We start from the raw sequence: 17,336 nt of genomic DNA on the forward strand, positions 1-17,336 counted from the left end.
CGCTAGCGCTAGACAAAGATAGAATATCTCGACACACATCAGATTCGAAGGGTATTAAAGCTACTGAGCAAATGAACAATGGGATGGGGTGATGAGGCGTAAAAGGTCGTAAAGGTCGTCAACGAAGTAAGTACGGGAGACCAGGGTATACTACACAACGCGCGCTGGGACTGAGCAAGTGTCCCAAGCGGCCCTAAAGATACAGCAGCGATGCAAATGCAGAGTCCGATATGATTGCTTGAAATTGTCCTCCACACACACCTCACTTACACGTCAATAACATCACCAGGAGCAATCCCGAGAGATAGAAGGGTTTCTTCTCCAAGAGCTGACCGCGGCCACGCCGTCTGGTTGAGCTGAGCTTTTGCCTCTGATAGGGTCAGAATGTTCATATGTTCGGGAGTTTCGCCACCGTTCTGAGTTGTTATTAGTGAGCCATCAACAAACTTTTTAGAATCCAATGCGACTCACCACTTGGTCCTCGACCAGTCCACGCGCCATGAAAGCAGCGAGCAGATCACGGGGGAATAGCGTCGGTGCCACTAGCACATGGACCGGCGGCAGGAACGGGCGAGCGTGTTCGACGCGCGCAGAGAGCGCCTAGAGAATTACGGGTTAGTCGGCCCGTGTCATCAACCAAGACGGACGCAGATATCGTAACAAATGGACGCACCTCTGCGGCCTTTACCGCTCGACTGATCCTCTCCCTCTCGCCCCGAGCATCTCGGCCGACGACGACGAATACCTCCCATATGCAATCGAGCACCAACACCACAGTAGCCAACCCCGCCTCCACGTCTCCATCCACGTCTCCATCGTGCGCGTGGCCATTTGTCCGACCGTTGGTGCTGACAGAAGAAACACCAACGGACGACCCATTCCTCGAGTGCCCGCCTGTTGCCTTCCGCTGCAGCACGCGACCAGCAGGCCCACGGACAAACTCGACAAGAGACACTTCCTCCATGTTCGCATAAACATCTTTCGGGACAACCCACGCGCGCGCTTCGACCTCGACGTGGCCCGCAGAGAGCTCGCCGCGCCACCTCCAGTGCGCCGCGTTCGCGTGTTCGCCAAGGCCGAGCACCATCCAGAACAACTCCGCCTCGCCGCCTTCGCGATCGTCGTTAACGCCTTCCTCAATCTCAATCACGTTTGCGCCGAGTCCTGGGATGTCTGAGCTCGCCAGCGACTGCGCGTACGCGAGACCGGCAGTTCGTTCAAGCGCAGGCGAGCCCCGACCCGCCCAGACAAAGACCGAGTCGAGCACGCGCAGAACGGAGGTGTACGCAGAGCAGAGCGATCGCACACCCTAGGTAGAGGTAGACAGGCGCATATATCAGTCAGGAAATATCAAAGTGGAAGCAAAAGAACATACAAGCTCAACCTCGTCAATCACCACAGAGCCGTCCTTTGTCTGCCTCACGACATGCATCGCCGTATCCTCCGCAGACCAATGCGCCCGTGTCCCCTGGCGCACTGCAATGCTTCCACCCAGAACGCCCAAGAACTCGGAGGTCTCTGCACCCTGGCGCATGACTTGCAGAGCAGTGCCGTAACGCCGAGCCATCTCGTTCAGCCGCTTGCCGGCACGGGGTCCACCTGGTGCGCGGTGGCCGACCCAGGCGTACACGGCAGTGCGCACAAGACCCGCAGAGGCAGAGCGCGCTCTATGCACAACCGCCAGCAACTCGGTGTCATAAAAGACCGTAGCGCTCCTTGTCTGCTTCATGCGCACGCCCGTTGGAGAGGATGGAGGAGTATCAGGCAAAGGAATACTAGCAGGCGCGGAGGAACCGTCGCCGATCGAAAGAACCTCGACCGAAACCGTGGTCAAGTCCGTATCGGGAGTGTAAGGCATGTATTCAGTCAGAGGAGAGACGTCTGGAGTTGGGATAGCATCCACATCTATCGGCATAATGTCTTTCAGAAGTCGGAGATTGCTTAACGTTGGATGGCATAGAGATAGTGAACCTGACTCACCGAGCTGGACAATCTCATCCACCGCCTGCTTCAGCGTAGCATCCGCATCCTCTTTCTCAACGCCCTCAGCACCGTCGTCACCCGCCTCCTCGGGCGCACCTCTGCTACCAGACAAAAATCGCTCTGCATCCAGTTCCACGCTCGACATAGCCATCGTCCCCGGCGGCGAGTACCCATCCGTCTCACTATCGCTTTCAGGCAAGGGCGGCATCATAATTGCCGAGTACCGATCATAGCTAGACCTCCGTCGCTCCACTTGCTGTGGCGACATTGGTCTCGACGCGCGCGGTCGCGGGACGGCGCCAGTCGTGCCTGCAGGTACGATATTCGACGTGAGGATGCTCGATGTCGGAGTGGGCAGGCCAGACGGAGTAACAGTGAGTGTCGAGGCGGTGTGCCCAGAGATGGACGAGGCAGAGGCAAGCGTCTCCGGCGGAGTGAGCAGTGGCGAGCGAGGTACAACTGGAGAACTTGGCTGAGATAACGCCAGAGGAGAAGTTGACCGCGGCGCATATGCGTAAGGTGCCGTCAGCAAAGCTGAAGGGGAAGGCGGGGTCCGTGGTGCTGTCAACACGGGTGAAGGAGGCGCTAGAGCCTGCGCCGATCCAGCTGACGCAGCGGAAAGTGAGCTTGCTGCAGACACCGATGCAGAGCTGAGTGCTGATACGGGCGTACTTCTACCCGAAGCTTCGGCCTCCTCCTTCTCAGCTACCTCATTAAACGCTTTAGCGATGTCCATGACAAGCGCACGACTTCCAGTACTTGGTATTCTCGAATGCCGGGCACGCGAAGGGGACGGGGGAATGGTCTCGCGGGATGATTTCTCGCTCTTTGGTGTCGAGGGCCTCTCTGGTGCAGACGGGAACGGGACCGCCCCTTGCGCCGGCGCTGGAGGCGCAGCGGGAGGAGGAATCGCCAACTCAGGGAGCGCCTGCCGATCTGGAGTCGCGGTCGGACGCGGGCGCGCGCCTAGGCCGATGGACGCCTGCCCCGCTCGGCGCTTCGACTTCGCATCTCTTGCATTGCTGGCATCGTCGGGTCTTTTCGCGACCTCCTTCAGCTCATCGAGCTCCTTGGCCTGGGGTGCAGGCGACGTCTGTGTTTGTTGATCGTCGAGGGCAGCCGCCCTGTCCGACTTGTCTGATGTGGGCTCGGGAGTTGCTTCTGCTGCCTCTGCCGTTTCTGTTGCCAACGTCGATCCCGATCGTGATCCTTGGTTGTCTGCATCGGGGCCGTTTGATTCGATGGGCAGTACTGCGGATATTTCTGATTTGCCTTTCCGTGGAGGCTTGCGAGCGCGTTCGCGTGTGGGCTAGAGCGACAAAATCGAATGGATACGGGGGAAGGGCGGGAATGGAAAACACGCCGTAAACGCGTGGCCAGAGCGAAGATCAACGTGTGTGTGAATGATCCATTGTGAGCGCCAGTATTGCGGAGGCAACAGCAAGTCCAAGAAGAGAAATGTGAGATTTGGTGCGACAGGCATAACCACAAAAAAGCAAAGCAAAACAACGGGCACGGAAGAGAGGGGTGAAACCCATCAACCACAGTTTCAAAAACTACTAAAAAGGACGCACATGACTGAGCGGCTGTTTCTCGGGAGTCTTCCTCCCTGCGATGGCCCTCGGCGTTTGCACAGGCGCGTTCGCGTTCCGTACACCCATCTCATCCACGTGCGGTGCAGCTTCAGCTTCAGCTTCTACAGGAGGTGTCGGAGCTTCGACGGAGACGACGGAGGCAGACTCGTCACCAGTCTTTACAGGCTTAATGTACGAAATCAGTGTTTGGGCCGAACCAATTTCGCCATCATCATCGTCCTTTAACTGCGACGTTGTGCTCCTCGCGGATCGGCCAGTGTCGTGCTTCTTGACCTTCTGGGGTTGCCCTTGCCATTGTGCCTGTTTCTGCACCTGCTGCTGCTGCTTTGGCGATGACGGGGTTGAACTGTCGTTAGTCGTGGATGCCCGACTCCTACCCATAGGTTTCGGCGATGCCGCTTCTAGTTTAACGCCGTTCTGGTGCTGGCTGTCATCGGCCGTGTTGCTGCGCGAGCGGCTGATGAGCGCAATTGGTTTAGGTGGCGCAGCTGGTGGGGCGACTTTCTTTTCTGTTACACTGTGAGGCTGCCAACGATCGAGGACAGCGTTGCGTTTCGAAGGCTTTTCCTTGCCCGGCGAGGCAGGAGTGAACGCGGCTGTCTTGGCGGGTGCCGGACTCTTTGTCTTCTGACGTCCTGGCATGCCCTGTCCTTGGCCTTGAAAGAAAGCTTGGATGCCAGCAGGCTGCTTCTGTGAAACGGCCTCGAGTTTGCCGCTTTGCTGGACGATGCTTGCGACGAAACCGCGCCCCTGCAACCTACTTAATGAAGGGGTAGGGTTCTTCTCGGATGAAGCAGCAGGCGGCTTCAAAAAGGCGGGGGAGAGGCCGCGCTGCGGTTGTGGAGAGAACGGCTTAGATGAGCTTGAGTTGGCGTTGGCATTGGTGGGCGAAGATGTGCTCTGCCCGAGGCTAGATGTCGGAGATATGGACGCAGGAGCGGTATGTTCAGGAGACTTGGGTGGGGGAGTCGGAGCAGAAGTGAGCGAGGGCTTGGTCCTAGTAGGTCCGGAGACAGAAGAAGCTGCATGCTTCTGGCGTGACCATGGACGGGGAGGTGGGGTACCTGGTGCCGGTGAGGAAGCAGGCGGGAGCATAGATGCGGGTCGCGATGCTTTGGCTGGCGAAGGGAACGATGCTGACGATTGTGAGAGTGAAGGAGATGCAAGGCTTCCAGCGGGAGTGCTGATCCTGCGCTCGCGCTTTGAGCCAAGAGGTGAGCCAGGTTTGTGAGACTGCGCCTGTCCTTCGAGGCGCTCAACATAGCGTTGCGCGACCGACGATGTACTCTGTGTGCGTTGTCTCGTTGGTGTCTTACTTGCTAGTGCTTCGACTCTTGAATTGGCTGCACGAATCACAGGTGTTCCGCCCCGAGAGGAAGGTGTCTCGGTTGGTGAATCAGTATCTGTGGATGCGGGAACACCACGGCCATTCATTCCAGGCATGGCAATGCCTCCTTTGCCGAAGACGGGATGGATGGCATCTTCTGAGCTGCGCCCATCGTGCATCGCGCTTGGATCAGCTTGTGGAGCATGCTTATTGAGACGTGGTCCGGTGGCGTTGCCTCCCACGAATGCTGCAAGAGATAATGGAGGTTTGCTAGATGATGGCGACGTTGAAGCAGTCCGACTGGGAGGCCTCCACGATGGCCTGGGTGCAGATGGAGAGGGTGGAGTGGGTCTGGACCGGGAAGCAGGTCTGGCGATGGGATCAGGAGTGGTTACCCTCCCATTGCTGATGATGGGTGGGGGTTTGGGACTGTCGGTTAGTCGTGGACTGGCCTCGGGGGTTGCGGCCTTGGATGCGTGGTCGTGGTCCGGGTCATCTGCGCCAATGATGTGAGCAGGGTTGTTCGATAGCCTGTGAACAAAAGATGTACCGAGATTGCTATCGTGCACGCCGACCCCAAAGTCGCCGCTCTGGCCTGTGCGGCTCCTGCGCATGCGTGCGAGTCTGGCGCGGGCGATCTCGTCCTCGAGACGACGCTGCTCTGCTTCGTCATCGGCGTCGACCTGGGCCTGCATGGCCCTTATGCGTGTTGTCCACTCTGCGAGACCTGAGTCGTTGATTGTGGATGGATGCGTGGATGGGGAGGGGAGGTCGAAGCGGGAGGGGCGGGTTGGGTGAGTCCCTGGGTGTGACATCGTCCACGGGTCGTGCACAGACATTCATCGATCCAAGGACGGTCCCAGTTGGCGGATGCTGGTCGAGTGACCTCACCACCTTATCACAACCCCAAGCCTCCGAGTGTGGGAACTGTCCCGTGTGCTTGGCCGGTGATTGGCCTCTACATCCCGGAATCTCGGCACAGCCCTTCCACTCCCTCCGCCGCCATGTCCAAACAAGGCTCACTCTACTAACTAACTAACCCATATTGACCGTCCGTTTACCTCGCTCGCATTTGCCTACGTCCATCTCTCTTTCGCCCAATTTCGATCCTTTCTTCAGTGCAGATGCAGTCGGCTGCCCCTCGCGAAATCAATGTCCTAGCCAATCACTCAGTCCTCAATCTCAGCTTCGACGACGACTCGTTATGCGTCCAGCCTAGTCCACTCGACCATGCTCCGGAAGTGGGCTGCTGCTCTGCATTCTTCTCCAGGAAGCCACGCATAACACACACTCGGGTCCCAATACGACAAGTCATCGACGCTCACTGCTCTGAACGCACTCTGCATTTGACCTATGTCGACCGAAACCATCCGAAAACGCCGATGGAACTGCGGCACCTCACTAGCACGGTCATTGAGGAGGAACAATCATCGCTCATGAGCTGGTCTGAAGCGCTGATGGAACTTGCATATGCCGGTCCGTTTTGTTTCTTGTCTGTCAAAAGTAGCAGCTCACAGCGTGACGCTTTCAGGTGTACACCGTAACCGATACCTGCGTGTCATCATCAATCCCTTTGGCGGACCTGTACGTCCAGGAATTATAATCGCTTTCGTCCACTTTGTAACACTGTCCTGTAGGGTAAAGCTAAATCTATATATACCAAGAAAGTCGAGCCCATACTCGCCGCTGGCGGCTGCTCCCTCGATGTAACTTGTGAGCGCCTCTGTTAGTAGCGCCAGCAAACTGCATCTCACTCGGCTCAGATACCACGCACCGGTATCATGCTCAAGAACTCGCCCGAGACATAAGTCTCAAGTATGACGCAGTGATCGTCGTCTCCGGAGATGGCGTCGTTCACGAAGTCATCAATGGCCTCGCTCAACACAACAATCCAGAGAAGGCATTCTGTATTCCCGTTGTACCAATACCCGCTGGGTCGGCTAATGCACTATCACTGAATATCCTGGGCCTCAAGGTTGGTCATCACGACATTCTATGGCGAGCGATCCACATGTTTTCTCTTAGGACGGGCTTGACCCATGTGCTGCCGCATTGAACGCGCTCAAGGGTGAGCGCAGCCTTGCTCGTGGCTCGATGGTGCTGACCATTGGATGTGTACTTTCGTAAGGCAAACAGATGAAGCTTGACCTCTTCTCTCTGAATATGCACGATGAGAAGAGATTCGCTTTCCTGTCGCATGCACTTGGCCTCATGGCCGAACTGGACAGAAACACGGAGCCACTTCGTTGGATGGGCGACATTCGGTTCATGCTAGGGTTCCTGTACGAAGGTAGTCATTTGATCTCGGTCAACGTGCGGTCCGTCTAAGCGTGGTATATGGTACAGTGGCTCGTTTGAAGACATGTCCCATCCAATTGTCCATCAAGGTCGTCGATGATGACAAGCAGAGGATGGTCGACGCAGCGAACGCTAGGAATTCTTTGACGCAGCAGTGGTCACCCGAGCCCATTGATGACAAGGGCGTCTCGGCCGATGAAGGGAAATGGGTTGATTTTCAGAATCCTATCATCTATATGTATGCTGGCAAGGGTCCTTTCATGAGTCGGTGAGTGATCATTAACACACGCTAAGCTATATAATATGCACTGACATGCATGGATAGGACGCTTATGCAGTTCCCTGCTTCAATGCCGGACGACGGTCTCATTGACATTGTCCTACAGGAAGTGGTCAGTTTTATGAAGTTATGCAAAGTATTAAGCTCTCGAAACTAACGATATTAGATTCCACGCAAGTCTCTCATTGACGCCATAGACATAGCGGAAGAGGGTGGGCTGTTCTGGACGAAAGAGGTGTGCCCGTTTTGTTAAAGTTACATCTCCACATGCTCACTCGGGTGCAGACCCACTATGTCAAAGCTTCGGCCTATAGAGTCAAGGCATTGGAACCGAGTTACTTCCTGATGGTTGATGGGGAGGAGGTTATCTTTGACGAGTTTACCGTCGAAGTTCACCCACGGATGGCCACAGTGCTCAGCCCATATGGGTGTTATCCACGGGAATTTAAGCTTCCGAATCCTGAAGATAAGTCTCATTAACAAGTAGCCTGTCAACTTTTATATCTTTACTGTAGCCACCCCCTCCGCGTGCTGTGATATAATGTACTTGGAAACTTTTCCTAGTCCCTTTTTACCACCTTTCTAAATATTAGATCGCTCGGAGGCTTTAGGCTCCATTTTGACGCTGGAACGCGTTTTGACATCTGTCTTAATCACGTGAGAGTAATTAAACGCGGGTGCGTCAGTGCACGTGCCTTCGTTGAATGGGATCGGACATTGAATTTAACTTGTACCCTTCATAAAGCCAAGCGCACGAATGAAAGTCGTGCACCGTCTCTTTCACTTGCCCTCCCATCCCTCGGCCCTCTCGCCTCATTTCACTACCAGATTAACCAGGTGCGTGGACTACACATGCTTGCTTGTAAAAGGTTGTTCAAGTAACGCGTAATTCAGGCTTTAACACCACACTCTACCAATGGCTCCCAAAGTACGCTTATTTGCCTAATAAGCTTGGTCCTGTGCTTAACTGTCGCTTTTTAGCCTGCTTCTACTGCTGGCAAGGCCCCTGCTTCCACTGCCTCCAAGGCCCCCGCTCAGGACAAGGCTGCTAAGAAGACCGCATCTAAGTCGCAAGCTGCTGACGGCGACAAGAAGAAGCAGCGCCGGAAGACTCGCAAGGAGACGTACAGCTCTTACATCTACAAGGGTATGTCTCTGTAGTCTTCGTAGTGTCGGCCATGACTGAGTATGGTGGCATTATAGTGTTGAAGCAGGTCCACCCTGACACGGGTATCTCCAACAAAGCCATGGCCATCCTCAACTCCTTTGTCAACGATATCTTCGAGCGTATAGCTTCCGAGGCATCGAGTGAGTCCCTCGCTATGACTTTGAAATTTCCCTCATAGGTCCTGACCATACGCTCAGAACTCGCTGCTTACTCGAAGAAGTCGACCATCTCGTCGCGTGAGATCCAAACATCCGTGCGACTGATTCTTCCTGGTGAACTCGCCAAGCACGCTATCTCGGAGGGCACCAAATCTGTTACTAGTGCGTGTCTTTATATTCTTGCTCATGCCAGGCATAGTCTGACATGTATTTGCAGAGTTTTCTGCCGGGTCCAAATAGATAATTCTACTTGTATTGTATCTCTTTACTGTATTGTTCTGGTTACCCCTCGTATTCAGCCTATTCCCTCAGACCTTTATCATGCTGAGTCAATTGACTATTGAGCCGATCAGTTGCACAACCTGTAGATCAGTTGTACAACTGGTAAGCTGTCTGGAGTAGTGAGGTCGAAAGACTTGATGAAAATGCCGACACGACTGGGAGCTGTCAAAGAAAGCCCAGGTTGATCAGAGCGCGAAAGCCAAGAAATCGCGTCCAGGTGGCGGAAGCATAGTCCTGAGCTCGATTCTCAGCGTGGTGGGGTATTGGTTGAAGTTTGCTTATTGATTACGATGGTTCAGCTCTTATTGCAGTCTGCTATAGCTTGGTGATCAGAAGGTAGGGCCGCCTGGAAGAATAGACGCGTTAAACGCTGAGACCCACGCGCTGCGTCACTGCAATGACATCGCGGTTTGACTGGAGGGTGCCCGACGCTATGCAATCAATAAGGACGCCACTTGTCCCTTAACAGCGCCGTAGATGACTGTTTGCAGCAAACTGGATGAAGGCGCCCGAGCTCCTCGGGAGGCTATGTCATACAGTAGTAGCTGTGATCTGCTGTGATGTCTCGGCGGGTGTTTCGTCGGATCGAAAAGTGATTTGGCATGCAAATGTATGGGATCAAAAGTTTATGAGCGGCGGGCGGCCTGTGGAGCTGGAAGGTCAGGCCTGGTCGGGCCTTCAGGCACCTCGCGCGTGGCTTTGTGTCCACTCGTGCCGCTACTTTGTCGTCGCCGAATTCCTACGTGTTCTTTTGGCGCCATTAACGGATATTGGGTGATGTGAGAAGAAGCGGTGAGCTTCCTATTCATTCGCGGACATTGCTGCCTTGTGCTGCGAACGGTCGAGCATACGAGTGCTGGCTGTCGATACGAATGAGCAAGCGAAGATGGCGTCGGCTAAGCGTCCCCGGAAGTGGTAGGGGCTGGTATAAGGACGTGCGGCTATCGCGGGCGAATTTCGAAAAGCTGGACCCTGCAGATCATCGAGTGTCTCCGATTAGTCAGCACCTGATTGAGCGGCAGAAACGGTCGGTCGGGCTGTGTGTGTTCTTGCCGCCGACTGCCTCTGGCACGCAGCCTCCTACCTCCCCTTCTTCCCTCCGCCCACGACACCCGCCCCGCGATACCTGCTGCTATTTACCTGCTTGCTGTACGTCCAGCCATTCTCTTTTCTTTGTCATCGCCGCCGAAACCAGCATCTCAGGGACACTATCGCCGTCACAATTCGTTCCCAAGACGCGTCCTCCAGCTCGGCATTTCTCTTCCACTAGCTTTGGTATCGTCTGCACGCTCGCAAGTGTCTCTGTATCTTCACCGAGTCGTTATTCGCCGCCCTCTGGCCTCCCTGTAAACGGCCGTCTCTCTGTCTTTGTCCTCGGACGCCGTTTTAACACGCTCGGCCGATTCCATCATTGATGGCAGCAGCTACTATCTCCTCACTGAATCCACAATCGCTCGACTCACTCGCCTCTAAATCGTCATCACCCACGTCGTCTACCACAGAGACCACTCCCGCAGACCAAACCCTCTCGTCCTCTCGTTCGTTCATCAACTTGAGCTCTCCTCCCCGCTCACATTACCCTTTCCCCACCGCCTCCATGTCCAGCACTGGTTCCACCATCCTCGACCCCCCTCATGGTCAACCCTTTGCAGACTACCTGCGAACATGGTCGGACTCGCATGTCGCGCGATGGCTCACCGAAATCAAGTGCAGCGCCCATACGAACAAATTTAGAGACAACGATATCCGCGGCGATGTTTTGCTCGAGATCGATCAGGATACCCTCAAGGAGATGGGCATACATAGTGTTGGGGATCGACTCAGGATAGTGAATGGTGTCAAGGCTCTCAGGCAGAGATGCTCGTCGAGAAGTACCCTCGCTGACCCCTTCCGAGCTCGCCTTCTTTCCGACTCGGGTCGCGATGTTCCTGGAGTCAATGGGGTCGATGGATCTCATTCGCGCAGCAGCTCTAGGGATGACTCGCGTGATTCGTCGCCCAATTCTCGGGTTAATGCTCGCAGGTTAGAGAGCGTCAGGCCGGCTCCTCTGGTGTTGTCATCCAACACGGCCCGTAACGACCTTCCTCGGCTCATACGAGAGCCTGGCTCGGGAGACTCTCGTGAATCGTCACGAACTACGCCGCCTCCCATCCGCCCACTGCCCCAGCCCGCGCCCAGTAGCTTCAGCAATTTCTCCAGTGGCTCCACGTCGCGACCTCAGCTTCCTCCCCTACCCCCTGCGCCTCGGGGTCAACCACCTCAGCCACCGACTGGACGTGCCAATACCCGTTTCCATCCTCTCTCAGGGCCGCGTGCGCGAACGCCAAACCAAGCGGATGCTACTCCGTTCGCAAATTCACCTCTTCCTCCCGCTCCGAGTCAGGGCATACTGACGCCTCAGTCTAGCACTCCACAGACTGGAGGATGGGCAGCATATGGCTTGCCATCTGACCCTCGCGCGGGTATGAAGCAGCCACAAGTGCGTTCTCCCTCTCCACTTGGTTCTGGCGCTCCAGCTCGATCCAATGCTGCTCATAATCGGAACATCTCGTTTGGCGGTGTGAGCTCGCCGTTGTCTAGCACGCCGACCGGGAAGTTACCGCCCCGGCCATCGACGACTGGTAACAACAGCCACCCATACGCATCAGCTCAGCCTTCACCTCAGCTTCAACCACAGCCTTCAACTTCCCAGACACTCCATCCCGGTTCCAATCAGAACCAGCCTATTTTATCTCCCATCGCCGAATCATTCGCGTCCACCAACAGCTCGTCCCCTGGTTCCTCTTCGCCCCCTACTGGATTCTCTGTTCGGCGTGGCCCCTTCAACCCCGCCTCTCATATCAATAACCCCTCTGATGCGCGCCACAAGCTCATCAAATTCGTGCTACCTGACGAAGGGCGGTCCGCTGTTGTTGATGTTGCAGACTGTTTCGGAGGTGTTGAGGTGATGGAGAAAGTTCTGCGCAAGTTCGATAAGCTCTCTTCTAGAAAGAATGACTCGAATATCATGAGCCGTGTTGAGACCGATGAGGGTGGTTTGAGTGTGGACGGATGGAGCGTATGCCTGGAGTACGAAGATAATCATGATAGTGAGTGGTGCCCTTCTCTAACTCTTGTTGGGTAGCTGACGGCTGGTTTCTAGTTCAAGCCCTGTCCGAAGCTGAGCTGCTTGCTATCTGTCACAGTCCGATTGACGAGATTATGAAAGACCACGGCCTCTATCTACGTAAGACAGGTCGTGGAAAGCGTTCAAAGGCGCTTGCGCGCATATTTGGAGAGGAAGTGCCAGCACCCATACCAAGGAATGTCAGCCCGACGTCTCCAGCCGTTCCATCTAGACCATCGCCGTCGGCTGACGATGATGATACACCCCTGTCTGCATTCAACTTGCCAGACAGTATGGGCCGGTCGAAAGCAATCAAGCGCGCAAGCACGATCAGCATTCTCAGTGGTCTGGGTGTTCGCGATCCGGAGAAGGCGCTTGAGTCTCCGCCGTCCCCGTCGATACCAGCGTCGGCGACACTCACTACGCCCGTAGCGGCGAAGAAGCCATCTAAGCTCCGGAACTTCTTTGGACAACGGCCACCGAGCGAGCTCATCACGAACCATCTCACCGAGTACTTCCCCCTCGCCGAGAAGAAGGCCCTGCGCACGGCGCGGCATAGCATGATGCTTCGTTCGTCGAGTGTCCATGGCAAGCGAGATAGTACGATATCCATGAATCCGCCTCTTCCTTCGAGATTCAGCATCAGTACCCAAGGCTCGGGGTCTCAGCGACGGTCTTCGTCTCCTACTAGAACTAACAGGAACTCTATGGCTTCGAGTACTTCGATTTTTCCCGACAGATCCATCAGAGACAGCCAGGAGCACGTACTTGACGAGCCACCACGACTGTCTGTGTCCAACGAGGACGGCCGCTCGGTGATCTTGACCGGTGACGACGTCGACAAGTTGTCGACGACAGACAAGCAACCGCAGCTACCTCCTGTCGCGTTCCCGACGGAGTCGCTTTCCGAGTCCATGGAGGATCTCACCGCGCCCGACCCGTCGAAAGCGGTCTCCCGCACGAGCTCGAACGCGTCTCGGCGAACGAGCCACCTGTCTGAGCTGCGCAGCAAGCGGGATAAGTCTGACACTGCTAGCTTGCTTACCGTCGATGAGATCACTGCGGAGGTTGAGAACCGGCGGCAGAGCATGGCGGTGGATATGGGAGTGGAAGGTGCTGAGGACTGGACTAAGGTGGAGCCGGATATTGACGAGATGTCGGAGTATATGGAGGCCGAGCTGGAAGAGGAGGATGAGGAGGAAGAGGAGGAGGAAGAGGAGGGAGAGGAAGAGGAGGAGGAGGTGGGACAGACTATGACGTCTGAGACTGGTAAGTTACGTGCGCATGTGCGCTCACTTTTCTTGATCTTGATTTTCTTGAAGGCACGAAGTGGATCAAAGGAGCACTCATTGGCGCTGGCTCGTTTGGCAAAGTTTATCTGGGAATGGACGCCGAAAACGGCTTGCTGATGGCTGTGAAGCAAGTAGAGCTTCCGAAGGGAACTGCACCGAACGAGGCACGAAAAAAGAGCATGCTCGATGCTTTGGAGCGAGAAATCGACCTTTTGAAGGAACTGCAGCACCCAAATATCGTGCAGTATCTTTGTGAGTTCAAAGGGTAGCCGTGCCATCGTTGAAGGGCCTCAATGCTGCTCTTACAGACTCTTCAAACGACGACGACTATCTGAATATCTTCCTCGAATACGTGCCTGGAGGGTCCGTGGCGGCGTTGTTGCGCAGCTATGGTGCTTTTGAGGAGCCCCTGGTCAAGAACTTCGTTCGTCAAATTCTCCAAGGCCTCAACTACCTTCACGAGCGGGACATTGTCCATCGGGACATCAAGGGTGCCAACATCCTCGTTGACAACAAGGGCGGTGTCAAGATCTCCGACTTTGGCATCTCAAAGAAAGTCGTCGAAGGCAGTACGTGCATTTGTGTGTTGGCTCTACTGGCGCATTGCTCATGGAGTTGTTCATTAGATCTCCTCACTACCAAGCGGAATCGCACCTCGCTCCAAGGTTCCGTGTTCTGGATGGCTCCAGAGGTGGTCAAGCAGACCGCGCATACTAATAAGGCAGATATATGGAGTGTTGGATGCCTTGTCGTTGAGATGTTGACTGGCGAACATCCTTGGTCTCAGCTCACACAAATGCAGGCCATCTTTAAGGCATGTTTTTCTTTGGATCAGCTGTCCCTCTTTCAGCGTAACTAACAAGCAAATAGATCGGTCAATCTATCAAACCCACAATCCCTTCTGACATTAGCGCTGATGCGCAAGACTTCCTGGCGAAGGCATTCGATTTGGACCATACAGCCCGTCCCAGCGCTACCGAATTCCTTCAGCACCCATGGCTGGCTGCCAAGAAGTCCAAAGCGCCAGCACGGGTCTGATGGCTGACGTTACCCTCATCATTGTGGCCGAGGTCACTGCAGAGATACCCAGAGTACTTTTGGTTGCGTATCTATTCGGACTCCCATTCTCGTCACTCCTCTGCATCACTGTACGATCATTGCACTGCAAACACCGTCACTATCTCCACGCAATACTAGTTATTTTCATCACGCTTCCTTTTGACGCCTTTCTGTGCTTTTGAACCAGGACCCCAGTTTGCAGTCGGATTCTCTTGATACCGCACTAGTTTTACTGCTGAGGCCCTTGTCATTGAGTCGGGATGTCGGGTAAAGTTTGCCTCGGCCCTAGGATAGATCAGTCAATTTGCGCCCTCGCGAACAACGACAAGTGTCATACCTGGGCTCCTTGTTCAGCAAACGACGAGCAGGGGACTGGTCACTGATCTTGTCCATTTTCACCGGATGCGTTTTCACCCAGGATCTGAAGACGTCGTGCACATCTTCACGTGTGGCCGAGGTTTTCAGAGAGCCTGCACATGCATGCGACCTTGACACCTGGTGGCCGGCATGAAGTAGCGCAGACCTGGGAAAGTTCAGAGTGAGCTCGAAAGCACTCAGCCGACAATGTCAAACAACGCACGCGACATCGTCAAGCGGTGGGCAAACACAGTGGAAGAAACTCGAAACACGGGACGGCGTGAAATAGAAAGGGTCATTCAACTCCTATAAGCGTAACGATCAGCTTGTGTTCACAATTTCCCTCTTTTGTGTTCCCATACCTCACTTGCCACGGTCAGCATGCCTTTCATACGTGTTGATGTACCATAGTTTTCAGGGTTTTGATCGACATGCTCGATCACCGATTTGACGAAGTCAGTTTCATGGATCGGGCCTGACCACAAGGGACCTGCAATCTGTAAACGTTCATGAGCTAGCTACAGAGCAGGGCCGGCCACCGAACGCACGTGAAGCGCAGATCCACATTCAGAGCACCGGGACGAAGTCGGCGGACCACTGTGCGTCTTGAACAAGTAATTTGTGTTGCCTGCTGTTGACGTCTGTTCGATCATGCGACCAAGAGGCTGCTCGTACGGAGTCTGACATCCCACACATACGTAGTACATGGCGGTTTTACTAGATGCTTTTTTGACTTCGATAGGCGCGGACTTTATCCGTATGAAAAGGCGGACGTAGAAATCGATGGAGAGAGATAGGAGAGGCTCGATGTAGCGACCGTACCGGCCAGCAGCAGTCGAGACGGAGTGCAGCACTAGACGTAAGGCCTGGCTGAGGACTAAGGCACCCGGAAGGCGACGTTGTAGACAGGACTCACAGCTTCGTGACAGTACTCAGCCTTGACAGGGATACCACCATAGTTCGAATAGCTTCAAAATAGGTGAGTCAATGGCCCACTTATGTCTGGGCTGACTTTACCATTTCTCGGGGTAATTTGTAGTAGCCAAAACCGCAAGATCGGTGCAGGTGACGCACATCAGGCCTATGAACGGGAGTCAAGCCGAATGTTTAGCACCAAGATACCATTGTTAGCTCACCGCCATCCTCTATGCACTGAACCGCTCCATCAATGAAAGGTGCAGCGGTGCCGTACGGGTCCAGGTCTACCACGTCAACCCTGCTTTTCTCGGCACGGTGGTTATACATGAGCGCACTGGACGAAACGCGTCAGTCAAATGTCACACCGTCAGTCGCGCAAGCTCATACCAAGCATCCCCTTCGTTTATTTTGATCTTGCCGTAAGGTGACGATGACGGGATAGGGTCAGGTTTTGTAGCCGAAGCACCGTTCGAGTGCGCAACTTCTTCGATCCCATTGACCTGTATATTCCGCCTGATGGCTGCTGTAGCCGTCTCGGAGAGATCATTCGCGATGACATGTCTTTGGTCAATGTTAGCATTGGTCGATAGGTCCCAACGACTGCGATGCACGTACTTGACCAGCGGGATCTCCTTTGCGTAGCGGATGGATCTCAAGCCGGTTGCAGAGAGCGCCTCAAGGAGAGTAAACCTATACGGCCGATACTACACAGAACGTCAGGACGCAACGCACATGTAGTCTTAACGCAATACCTGCCTCTCTTGGTGAAGCCTCCTGCGGCAAAGAAGGACCGGTCTGTAGCTGCTCGTTCTCGCCGTGTTCCGGCGTGCCAGCGGCGTCGACTGCAGCAGAATAGGGTCAAAGCGGTCTGAGGAAACGCGACCGAGCGCATATGACCAGCCTACTCACTTCTCGCCTTCTTCGTTTCCCCTTTGCGCGCCCTCTTCTCCTGTGCGCGCCTCCACACCTCTTCTTTCTCTTTGTCGAGACGTTCGCTCCAGGTCCTGATGCACGCGATGCTGAGGTCGCGGTTGAACTCCTGCACGGGGTTGAGGAAGGCCTCTTCCTTGGACGCGATGAGGATATGGGCCGTGTTTTCCGTGTGCAGTGAATACCCCTCGGGTACCGTGACTTGAGGTTCGGCGGGGCTTGCCATGCTGGACAAACTCCTAAACCGGGACGAGTAGTAATGTGTCTTTCTGACTTGGGTGTGAACGAGGGCAAGGCAGCGAAGCCTGCTCGAACAGAAGCGGATTGCAGATGACAGGTTGTGAGCGAAGACTCGCGCGTGACTCGACGCGCGATACTCGAAGCTTGGTGGAGTTCAGTTGTTCAGTACGTTCAGTTACCGTAGCAGTAGCAAGATATATTAGCCGCGTCGGGCGCATGTTCGCGCCATGGCCAGGGTCGATATCTTCCACTATATGACAGACCCAACCAAAAGTGCAAAGAGGGATTCTCAGACAGTGGAATTTAAGGCGGTATCCGCGAATGTCTAGCTGCAAAGTGAGTG

General features: G+C 54.9%; 6 protein-coding genes across 6 annotated transcripts; 3 read left to right on the forward strand and 3 right to left on the reverse strand.

Annotated features, from left to right (window-relative positions):
- Positions 1-7: 7 nt before the first annotated feature.
- Positions 8-5,747, reverse strand: CONPUDRAFT_134976 (uncharacterized protein; the record flags this gene model as incomplete). The annotated part of the gene is made up of 7 exons (XM_007766538.1): positions 8-416; positions 472-600; positions 674-1,309; positions 1,376-1,920; positions 1,981-3,292; positions 3,558-5,401; positions 5,456-5,747. The coding sequence occupies 7 exons, from the start codon at positions 5,742-5,744 to the stop codon at positions 267-269; spliced, it is 4,905 nt and encodes a 1,634-aa protein (XP_007764728.1). The 3' UTR covers positions 8-266.
- A 213-nt stretch (positions 5,748-5,960) lies between these two features.
- CONPUDRAFT_79840 (uncharacterized protein) lies at positions 5,961-8,000 on the forward strand. The gene is made up of 10 exons (XM_007766094.1): positions 5,961-6,381; positions 6,437-6,489; positions 6,543-6,618; positions 6,669-6,880; positions 6,931-6,973; positions 7,034-7,195; positions 7,252-7,471; positions 7,529-7,595; positions 7,650-7,718; positions 7,769-8,000. Exons 1-10 carry the CDS (start codon positions 6,030-6,032, stop codon positions 7,961-7,963), a joined length of 1,449 nt encoding a protein of 482 aa, XP_007764284.1. The 5' UTR covers positions 5,961-6,029; the 3' UTR covers positions 7,964-8,000.
- A 21-nt stretch (positions 8,001-8,021) lies between these two features.
- On the forward strand, positions 8,022-9,119 carry CONPUDRAFT_97914 (histone-fold-containing protein). The gene is made up of 7 exons (XM_007766539.1): positions 8,022-8,160; positions 8,229-8,320; positions 8,378-8,411; positions 8,465-8,630; positions 8,687-8,791; positions 8,849-8,971; positions 9,027-9,119. The coding sequence occupies exons 3-7, from the start codon at positions 8,400-8,402 to the stop codon at positions 9,047-9,049; spliced, it is 429 nt and encodes a 142-aa protein (XP_007764729.1). The 5' UTR covers positions 8,022-8,160; positions 8,229-8,320; positions 8,378-8,399; the 3' UTR covers positions 9,050-9,119.
- A 223-nt stretch (positions 9,120-9,342) lies between these two features.
- CONPUDRAFT_134979 (uncharacterized protein) lies at positions 9,343-9,994 on the reverse strand. The gene has a single exon (XM_007766540.1). The coding sequence runs from the start codon at positions 9,898-9,900 to the stop codon at positions 9,718-9,720; it is 183 nt and encodes a 60-aa protein (XP_007764730.1). The 5' UTR covers positions 9,901-9,994; the 3' UTR covers positions 9,343-9,717.
- A 511-nt stretch (positions 9,995-10,505) lies between these two features.
- Positions 10,506-14,527, forward strand: CONPUDRAFT_87650 (Pkinase-domain-containing protein; the record flags this gene model as incomplete). Its single annotated transcript, XM_007766541.1, has 6 exons — positions 10,506-12,180; positions 12,234-13,466; positions 13,520-13,741; positions 13,798-14,058; positions 14,116-14,303; positions 14,360-14,527. The coding sequence occupies 6 exons, from the start codon at positions 10,506-10,508 to the stop codon at positions 14,525-14,527; spliced, it is 3,747 nt and encodes a 1,248-aa protein (XP_007764731.1).
- Positions 14,528-14,682: 155 nt separating this feature from the next.
- Positions 14,683-16,979, reverse strand: CONPUDRAFT_149991 (N2,N2-dimethylguanosine tRNA methyltransferase; the record flags this gene model as incomplete). The annotated part of the gene is made up of 12 exons (XM_007766542.1): positions 14,683-14,833; positions 14,886-15,071; positions 15,129-15,211; positions 15,268-15,402; positions 15,454-15,771; positions 15,822-15,873; positions 15,923-15,986; positions 16,042-16,157; positions 16,211-16,384; positions 16,439-16,527; positions 16,556-16,665; positions 16,733-16,979. The coding sequence occupies 12 exons, from the start codon at positions 16,977-16,979 to the stop codon at positions 14,683-14,685; spliced, it is 1,725 nt and encodes a 574-aa protein (XP_007764732.1).
- Positions 16,980-17,336: the final 357 nt, after the last annotated feature.

Source organism: Coniophora puteana (assembly GCF_000271625.1).
Source record: "Coniophora puteana RWD-64-598 SS2 unplaced genomic scaffold CONPUscaffold_2, whole genome shotgun sequence".
Lineage (NCBI taxonomy): Eukaryota > Fungi > Basidiomycota > Agaricomycetes > Boletales > Coniophoraceae > Coniophora > Coniophora puteana.